General features: G+C 53.5%; 2 protein-coding genes across 2 annotated transcripts; both read left to right on the top strand.

Moving 5' to 3' along the window:
• Positions 1-1716: 1716 nt before the first annotated feature.
• On the top strand, positions 1717-2537 carry VTN00DRAFT_8466 (uncharacterized protein; the record flags this gene model as incomplete). The annotated part of the gene is made up of 4 exons (XM_069435323.1): positions 1717-1865; positions 1960-2169; positions 2238-2276; positions 2351-2537. 4 exons carry the CDS (start codon positions 1717-1719, stop codon positions 2535-2537), a joined length of 585 nt encoding a protein of 194 aa, XP_069285281.1.
• A 977-nt stretch (positions 2538-3514) lies between these two features.
• VTN00DRAFT_8465 (uncharacterized protein) lies at positions 3515-8984 on the top strand (the record flags this gene model as incomplete). Its single annotated transcript, XM_069435322.1, has 6 exons — positions 3515-3553; positions 3639-3659; positions 3816-3842; positions 3918-4289; positions 4353-8576; positions 8634-8984. 6 exons carry the CDS (start codon positions 3515-3517, stop codon positions 8982-8984), a joined length of 5034 nt encoding a protein of 1677 aa, XP_069285280.1.
• Between the last annotated feature and the right edge of the window lie 349 nt (positions 8985-9333).

The following is a 9333-nucleotide window of genomic DNA, read 5'->3' as shown; positions in this document are numbered from 1 at the left end:
CCAAGATCCGGCAATAGTCGACTCAACGGACGGAGTTTTCGAGGATAAATTTAGCAACATGAAAATGTGCACTGGCACCTAGGCATGCTGGTCGGCGTAGGCAAGACTGCCCGGACGTTCGCACCTGCTTCGAGCGAAGTGCGGTGCGGTGCGGTGAGGTCAGGTGAGGTCAGGTGAGGTCAGGTGAGGTCAGGTGAGGTCCCGTGCAACTATCCTATTTCGTCATAGATCCGCGAAATCGGAGAAGTATCCAGCGACTCGGAAATCCGCTGGTTTACAGTATGGCACCTACCTGACTGCAATGGGATTTTGGCATCAGGTTCCAATGTTGCTGGTATATCGCTTTATTTTTGATGTAAGTCTTATATACGGTACATGATGACTAGCACAATAAGGGGTAGTAGAATCGTCCTTTCTGTCCATTATCATTGATTGGTTTTTGAGTTCAGCGTTTTTCAGACTAGACTCCGCGCCAATAATAATAAGGTTTCTTGCGCGATGGGGACGGTTTAATCGTTAGTTCCTCCTTCTATTTGATCTTGAGCTCGTTTTTATGCATCTAAGGTTCAAATCTTATAACTGATGCTATGACGAGGCTAGAGTCTGAATTGATCTTTTCCTGTCCAGCGCGGTGGTAGGGCTAACAGCCTTGAGGCATTGGACACACACCCGACCGGGCGGGGAAGGAAGGCGTGGTCCTGGTCCAGAACCCTGCAAGGTTGCACCCGCGATCTCCGAGGAGAGGTCATCTTTCCAGGTGCGCCAGTAATACTCTCTTTCTTTTCTTTTCTTTGTTCTGTTAAGTCTGTTTTTATAACATATGTCTTGTCACGCAGATTTCTTTTCATGCTACAATTCTTGCATCACACTTGTCGATCGATTGATTGTACTGTATCATCCACATCTACCCACCTGCTGGTGACAGAACGAGGCGGAGCTGAAGGATTGGAAGCGCAGGCGCCATTGGAAGGTAGTTCTCTGCATCCGCATGCGACAGTGTCAAAGGAGAAAGCATCACATACACATACACATCCATCCACCTAACGATCGCAACCTGCAACCTGCAACCTACCTAACCTTTAAGTAAGAGACTCTCGGTCCGATCCGAACTGTTCAGCTTGATCACATACCGACTGTACAAGTACTGTCGTACTGTACATACATATATTGTGGTTCAATCAATCAAGCAGTCAATTAATTGGCTCTCCTCTCAACATCCATCCCCAGTGTCGTACGATTGCACTCGACGAGACAGTTTTGACGTCACCACCTCTTACCACATCTTACCACGACTCGTCACGTTTTACTATACCACTGTACTATACCTCCGGGAACGGACGGAGTGGAGCCCACTCGGGATGTGGGTGCGGATGTGTGGATGTCAAGAGTCAGTGAGATATTTACTATACTTACTATGCATATAATATAGTGGTAATGTGTCGCATTAATCAATGGTTGGTTTAGTTAATTGATACGTCTCCTGTATCTTCTTGTCTGACGGTGCGGTGCGGTGCGCTGTGTTAGTGGGCTGGACTGTAAAAAGGGAGTGAAAGCGCCGGTCTGGGCCGGTTGGTTCGTGTTCGTATCCGGTTTTCGAGGAGAAGAGAAAGAGAGAGAGAAAAAAAAAGAAAGAGACAATGACAGTGTCGGCATCGATACGGATCTCGATCTCGATCTGTTAAATTGCTTACTTGGTGTGCAGTGTGTCCCTGGAGGATGTTCGTGAGACTACTCGCCGTCGCGAGGCTTCTGGCGCTGGTCGCCGTTATGATTGGATGCGTCGACGCAGAGTACTTTAAGTATTCTGGGGAGAGGTCTACATTGTCTAGGGGAGAGACTTATGGCCGGAGTGTGAAGGAGGGAAGGTATGGTGTCACTACATTCCATACTACAGTCTATTTCCTATAATATATTGGCGCACGGGATATATATCTGGACTTGATGGCTGATACTTTCCAGTGCCTCAACCGCATCGCAGTCCGAACTTCTACGATCCCAGAGCGCAGAACATATAGAACTCGACTGGCATCGGATATCTGATCGGACGCGTCGTCCTTTTACCACGAAGGCTAGTTCCGAAACATCTGGAAAGAGATTACCTCTCTACGGAGATCGCCAGCAGAAACAGGAACATGCGAATGTCGAGCATCCTCGTGTCTGGGCTGCAAGGTAGGTAGTCTATTCTTACAAGAAATATTGATTCTTTTGTTTTTGCCGCTGACGCTGCGGAATACCAGTGGCCCAGGTTGGGATGTCCTGATACAGTTGACTTCGTGGTAAGTGCCCAACGGACATTGAATGCTCCACGCAGGAGATTGATACTGAGTGTATTACATACTGACGGAGTCAGGCCGACTACGCCGACGGTCTCGAGTGTAGATTGGGTCGTAAGATGGGAGAAAGCCATAAAATGCCTTGCAATCGAGGAGCCGGACAACCAGGACATGTTCGAGATCGATGAACTGGCCGTCAAGGCGTTCTGGGACCGGGTCTGGGCATGCTACTTGCCCTATGTGCTTGGGTCGAAAGACGCGTGATCTGTCGGACGGACAGGTACTGGCGTTGAGAGATGCAACGCGAGGAAGTCTCTTGGACAGTGCACTTCTGGAAGAGTCGCGGAATTATCGGATCTACGAGATCTCCGGAGATCTTGGGAAGCTGGCTCTTGCTCCTTGGCGTGAAGCGGTGACCAGGTGCTAGCAAGGGAAGATCCTGGTTATTCATGGGACTATAAATATGAGTGAATGGACTTTTTGGCTGATCGAAGGCAAGTTACAGATTTTAAAAGGCAGCTGTTTGTCTTCGTCTCGAGTGGCGCTGTTTCACATGCACCTCTCCCCGGCATGTAACTTACTGTACGTAGAATAGGACGGGCAGTTTTTAGGGATTGCTTCACTGCATATCGTTACGAATACATGAAATTATTGAATATAGCCTGGTGAAGGGGTTTAAAGTCTGATACAGAGGCCAGCAAACCGTTTTGTTTCAGCTGGCATTGCCGCAACGGGCCTTCACTGGGTGGCGGCCTAGACCGTCTCCTTCGTCCCCGTTTGTAGCTTTCTATGAAGAGCCTCTAACTCAGAAATTCACCCACGCTACTTCCCTGACCTGCTTGGCCAGCTTGCTCTTCTTTATTTCTCCCTCACCATCGACGCCACAAAGTCAACCATTCTTTTTAAACCTGCAGTTTACACGTGTTTCTCAAGACGCCTGTCATAGCCGTTCGGAGCCCCATACCACGTGACACGGCCTAAGCGACACCTAAGCAACGACAGGGACGGAGCCTCCTGAGCTCGCTTCCGCATCTCATCTCGCAACTCCGTCACGAGTTAATACCTCTCTCTCTTGCTCTGCGCACCTTTCTTTTCCTTCTCTCTCTCTCTCTCTCTCTTTGTTTGCTTTGGTGGATTTTCCTTCTCGGTTCGTCGAGTTCTTAACTTGCGCGTGGGCGTTTTCTCTTTAATCTGTTTGTTGGGTGGATGAGGTTGAGGTCGTGTTGCGGCCTTCCGTAAATATGGCTCCTCTTCCCATCAAGTTCACGGAGCTTGTTCAGGTATGTCTGTCGCACCCTTCGGAGGGTTTAACTTGTTCTTTTATGGTTATGGAAGAGGCTGACTTGAGGTTTTCGTTTTGCGCAGTTGACCAATGCTGACATTGCGGTACGTTGTTCATTACTCCGCCCTTCACTCCCGTCTCACTTGCTCCGCGCGGCGGGGACTCGGATCACTTGGATGCTTTGCGCGGAGATGTCGATCGATCGCGTCCCTTGAAGTAAAGTCTACGAGGTTACTGGATTACTGACAGCTTGGGTACAGCCGACATCGATTGGTTTCAATTCATGTGTAAGTGTCACTCGGTCCCGGTGTTACTACTGGCTGGCTGGTATCGATGCCTAACCTTGTCGCCTTCCCCTCCAGACTCTAGAATCGGATCATTTCGTTTGCGTTCGACAGAAGCTCAACGAGGATGACAAGCCGCAAGTGATCATCGTTAACCTGAAGAACAACAATGAGGTCGTCAAGCGGCCCATCAACGCGGACAGTGCCATCATGCACTGGTCCAAGAACATCATCGCCCTCAAGGCCCAGTCGCGGACGATCCAGATATTCGACCTCACAGCGAAGCAGAAACTCAAGTCCGCCGTCATGAGCGAGGATGTGGTGTTCTGGAAGTGGTACAACGACCGGAGTCTGGGCTTGGTGACGGATAACTCCATCTACCACTGGGACGTCTTCGACCCCACCCAGGGTCAGCCGGTGAAGGTGTTCGACCGGCTTCCGAACTTGGCGGTACGTTTCTCTTATCCTTAGAGATGCCTGACACGTTGGGGTACTGATCTGTTGTCACTACAGGGCTGTCAAATCATCAACTACCGCGTTAACGAGGATGAGAAGTGGATGGTTGTCGTTGGTATCAGCCAACAGCAAGGGCGCGTGGTCGGATCGATGCAGCTCTACTCGCGGGAGCGTGGGATATCGCAGTTCATCGAAGGACACGCCGCTGCGTTTGCTTCTATCAGGGTGGAAGGCTCGCCCCTGGAACACAAGCTGTTTACCTTTGCCGTCCGCACCCAGACCGGCGCGAAGCTGCAGATTGCCGAAATCGACCACCAGGAGCCGAACCCGCGGTTTCAGAAGAAAGCGGTGGAGGTCTTCTTTCCCGCTGAGGCGGTTAACGACTTCCCCGTCGCGATGCAGGTTTCCAAGAGGTATGACATCGTCTACCTCGTTACGAAGTATGGATTCATCCACCTCTACGACCTTGAGACCGGTACCTGCATCTTCATGAACCGTATATCCAGCGAAACCATCTTCACCACCGCGCCCGACTCCGACTCCGCCGGTCTCGTTGGCGTGAACCGCAAGGGTCAGGTTCTCTCCGTCAGCGTTGACGAGAGCACCATCATCCCGTACCTCATGGACAACCCCGCTATGTCGGGCATTGCGATCAGGCTCGCGTCCAAAGCCGGCCTTTCTGGTGCTGATCATCTCTACCAGCAGCAGTTTGAGAATCTCATCGCTGCAGGCAACTTCGCTGAAGCCGCCAAGATCGCAGCGAACTCTCCCCGTGGATTCCTTCGTACGCCGGAGACTATCAACCGCTTCAAGAATGCTCCGCAGGGCGGCCAGCAGATGTCGGTTATCCTTCAATATTTCGGAATGCTCTTGGACAAGGGCTCTCTGAACAAGTACGAGTCTCTCGAGCTTGTTCGCCCTGTGCTGCAGCAGAACCGGAAGCACCTGCTGGAGAAGTGGCTGCGGGAGAACAAGCTGGAGTGCTCGGAGGAGCTTGGAGACATCGTGCGGCCCTACGACATGGCCCTCGCTTTGCAAATCTACCTCCAGGCCAATGTCCCCCACAAGGTCGTTGCGGGATTCGCCGAGACGGGCCAGTTCGACAAGATCCTTGCCTACTCGAAGCAGGTCGGGTACCAGCCAGACTACACGCAGCTCCTGCAGCACATTGTGCGTGTCAACCCGGAGAAGGGTGCGGAGTTTGCTGGTCAGCTTGCGAACGAAGAGGCTGGTGCCCTTGTTGACCTTGACCGTGTTGTGGATGTCTTCCTTTCTCAGAACATGATCCAGCAGGCCACTTCCTTCCTGCTGGACGCCCTCAAGGACAACAAGCCCGAGCATGGCCACCTGCAGACCCGGTTGCTTGAGATGAACCTCATCAATGCTCCTCAGGTCGCCGATGCGATCCTTGGTAACGAGATCTTCACGCACTATGACAAGGCTAGGGTATCCCAGCTCTGTGAGAACGCTGGACTTATCCAGCGTGCGTTGGAGAACACGGACGATCCAGTTGCTATCAAGCGTAACATTGTCCGCACCGACAAGCTGAACCCCGAGTGGCTGATCAACTACTTTGGCCGTCTTTCGGTCGAGCAGTGCCTTGACTGCATGAACGAGATGCTCCAGGTGAACATCCGTCAGAACCTGCAGGCCGTTGTTCAGATCGCCACCAAGTTCTCCGACCTCCTGGGACCGGCCCGCCTGATCGACCTGCTGGAGAAGTACCGTACCGCGGAGGGTCTGTACTACTACCTTGGAAGCATTGTCAACCTCAGCGAGGATCCCGAGGTGCACTTCAAGTACATTGAGGCGGCTACCGCGATGGGCCAGATCACCGAAGTTGAGCGCATCTGCCGTGAAAGCAACTACTACAACCCCGAGAAGGTGAAGAACTTCCTCAAGGAGGCCAAGCTTACCGAGCAGCTGCCGCTGATCATCGTCTGTGACCGTTTCAACTTCATCCACGATCTCGTCCTGTACCTTTACCAGAACCAGCAGTATAAGTCCATCGAGGTCTACGTTCAGCGCGTCAACCCCTCTCGTACTCCGGCCGTGGTCGGAGGTCTGCTCGACGTTGACTGCGACGAGGGCATTATCAAGAACCTTCTCTCCACCATTGACCCGGCATCAATCCCGATTGATGACCTTGTCTCTGAGGTTGAGACGAGAAACCGACTCAAGCTGCTCCTGCCTTTCCTCGAGGCTACTCTCGCCACCGGTAACCAGCAGCAGGCCGTTTACAACGCGCTGGCCAAGATCTACATCGACAGCAACAACAACCCTGAGAAGTTCCTGAAGGAGAACGACCTCTACGACACGCTGTCCGTCGGAAAGTACTGTGAGAAGCGTGACCCCAACCTTGCCTTCATTGCCTACAGCAAGGGCCAGAATGACCTGGAACTCATCAACATCACGAACGAGAACTCCATGTACCGGGCTCAGGCACGGTATCTCGTGGAGCGTGCCGACCCTGAGATCTGGGCTTTTGTCCTGAACGAAAACAACATGCACCGACGCCCTGTTGTTGACCAGGTCACTGCGACAGCTGTTCCCGAATCGACCGAACCAGACAAGGTGTCTGTTGCTGTCAAGGCTTTCCTCGATGCCGATCTGCCCTCTGAGCTTATCGAGCTGCTGGAGAAGATCATCCTCGAGCCATCTCCCTTCAGTGACAACAGCAGCCTGCAGAACCTGCTCATGTTGACTGCAGCCAAGGCTGACAAGGGACGCTTGATGGATTACATCCACCAGCTCAACGAGTTCAACGCTGATGAGATCGCCACCATGTGTATCTCCGTTGGACTGTACGATGAGGCGTTCGAGATCTACAAGAAGGTCAACAACCACCTTGCTGCCACCAACGTCCTGGTCGAGAACATCGTCAGCATCGACCGCGCCCAGGAGTACGCTGAGCGTGTGGAGTTGCCGGAGGTGTGGAGCAAGGTTGCGAAGGCACAGCTTGACGGTCTTCGTGTGACCGACGCGATCGAGTCGTATATCCGTGCTGGTGACCCGTCTAACTACACCGAGGTCATCGAGACCGCCACCCGCGCTGGAAAGGATGAAGACCTTGTCAAGTACCTCAAGATGGCCCGTAAGACGCTGCGTGAGCCGCCAATCGACACCGCACTTGCATTCTGCTACGCACGTCTGGATCAGCTGGCTGAGCTCGAGGACTTCCTGCGTGCCACCAATGTCGCGGATGTCGAGGTGTCCGGTGACAAGGCCTTCGAGGAGGGCTACCACCAGGCCGCCAAGATCTTCTACACCAGCATCTCCAACTGGGCCAAGCTGGCTACCACCCTTGTCCACCTGGAGGACTACCAGGCTGCGGTGGAGTGTGCACGCAAGGCCAACAGCGTCAAGGTCTGGAAGCAGGTCAACGAGGCGTGCGTCAACAAGAAGGAGTTCCGTCTGGCCCAGATTTGTGGTCTCAACTTGATTGTTCACGCCGAGGAGCTCCAGGACTTGGTCCGCCAATACGAGCGCCATGGTTACTTCGACGAGCTCATTTCTGTGCTCGAGGCTGGTCTTGGCCTGGAGAGGGCGCACATGGGCATGTTCACCGAGCTTGGCATCGCGCTGTCCAAGTACCACCCTGAGCGGGTCATGGAGCACCTCAAGCTCTTCTGGTCTCGTATCAACATCCCCAAAATGATCCGGGCCTGCGAGGAGGCGAACCTCTGGCCGGAACTTGTGTTCCTGTACTGCCACTACGACGAGTGGGACAACGCGGCCCTCGCTATGATGGAGCGCTCTGTCGAGGCCTGGGAGCACCACTCCTTCAAGGACATCATCGTCAAGGTCGCCAACCTGGAGATCTACTACCGTGCCCTTAACTTCTACCTGCAGGAGCAGCCTCTGCTGCTTACGGACCTGCTTCAGGTGCTGACCCCGCGAATCGACGTCAACCGTGTGGTGCGCATCTTCCAGGCGTCGGACAACATCCCCCTGATCAAGCCCTTCCTGCTGAGCGTGCAGGGCCAGAACAAGAAGGCGGTCAACAACGCCATCAACGACCTGCTGATCGAGGAGGAGGACTACAAGACGCTGCGCGACTCGGTGGAGAACTACGACAACTACGACCCCGTCGACCTGGCGCAGCGGCTGGAGAAGCACGATCTGGTCTTCTTCCGCCAGATCGCGGCCAACATCTACCGCAAGAACAAGCGCTGGGAGAAGTCGATCGCTCTATCGAAGCAAGACAAGCTGTTCAAGGATGCCATCGAGACCGCCGCCATGTCCGGCAAGAGCGAGGTTGTGGAGGACCTGCTGCGATATGTAAGTTGTCTCTGTTGTTCCTTTTTTTTTATTTGCAACCTGCTGACTGGCATCTAGTTTGTGGACATTGGCAGCCGCGAGTGCTACGTGGGCATGCTGTACGCCTGTTACGACCTGATCCGCCCTGACGTGATCTTGGAGATCTCTTGGCGCCACGGCCTGCACGACTTCACGATGCCGTTTATGATCAACTTCCTGTGCGAGCAGACGCGCACCATCGAGATGCTCAAGAAGGACAACGAAGAGCGCAAGGCGCGCGAGGCGACCCAGAAGAAGGAGGAGGACAACACTCCCATCCTGGGCGGCACGCGACTCATGTTGACCCAGGGTCCGGCGACTCCGGCCCCGGCGCCGTTTGGACAGACCAACGGCATCATGCCGCAGCCTACCGGGTTCGGTGGGTTTTAAAAAAAACAATGTAGATCCAGGGTGATTTCTGTGAGATCTTGACCTCTTATCTCGGTGGGACGTGATGGGGACCGGGGCCCGGCGGATGTTGCGTCACCAGAGAGGCGCTGGAGTGGATCTTGGCGCCTGTCTGGGAGCGGTGACCGCTTCGTGTGGACCCTTCGAGTCTCTGGCTGTTCTGACCATGTCTTTCTGTGCTGCCATCTCTCCGGTTGTTTTCTTTTATCTCCATTTCTGTCACGGTGTATTTGATACGTCCGCATTGGTTTTTTCCTTGTCCTTTGTTTCCTTACCGCCACTGCCCTGTATCTGGCCTAGTTAATGGTATCTTTTTTTTGCCCCGACCGTG

Source organism: Thermoascus crustaceus (assembly GCF_041956765.1).
Source record: "Thermoascus crustaceus strain CBS 181.67 unplaced genomic scaffold VTN00scaffold_6, whole genome shotgun sequence".
NCBI lineage: Eukaryota > Fungi > Ascomycota > Eurotiomycetes > Eurotiales > Thermoascaceae > Thermoascus > Thermoascus crustaceus.
The sequence above is the reverse complement of the archived record's forward strand: the minus strand, read 5'-3'. Positions and strand labels throughout refer to the sequence as shown.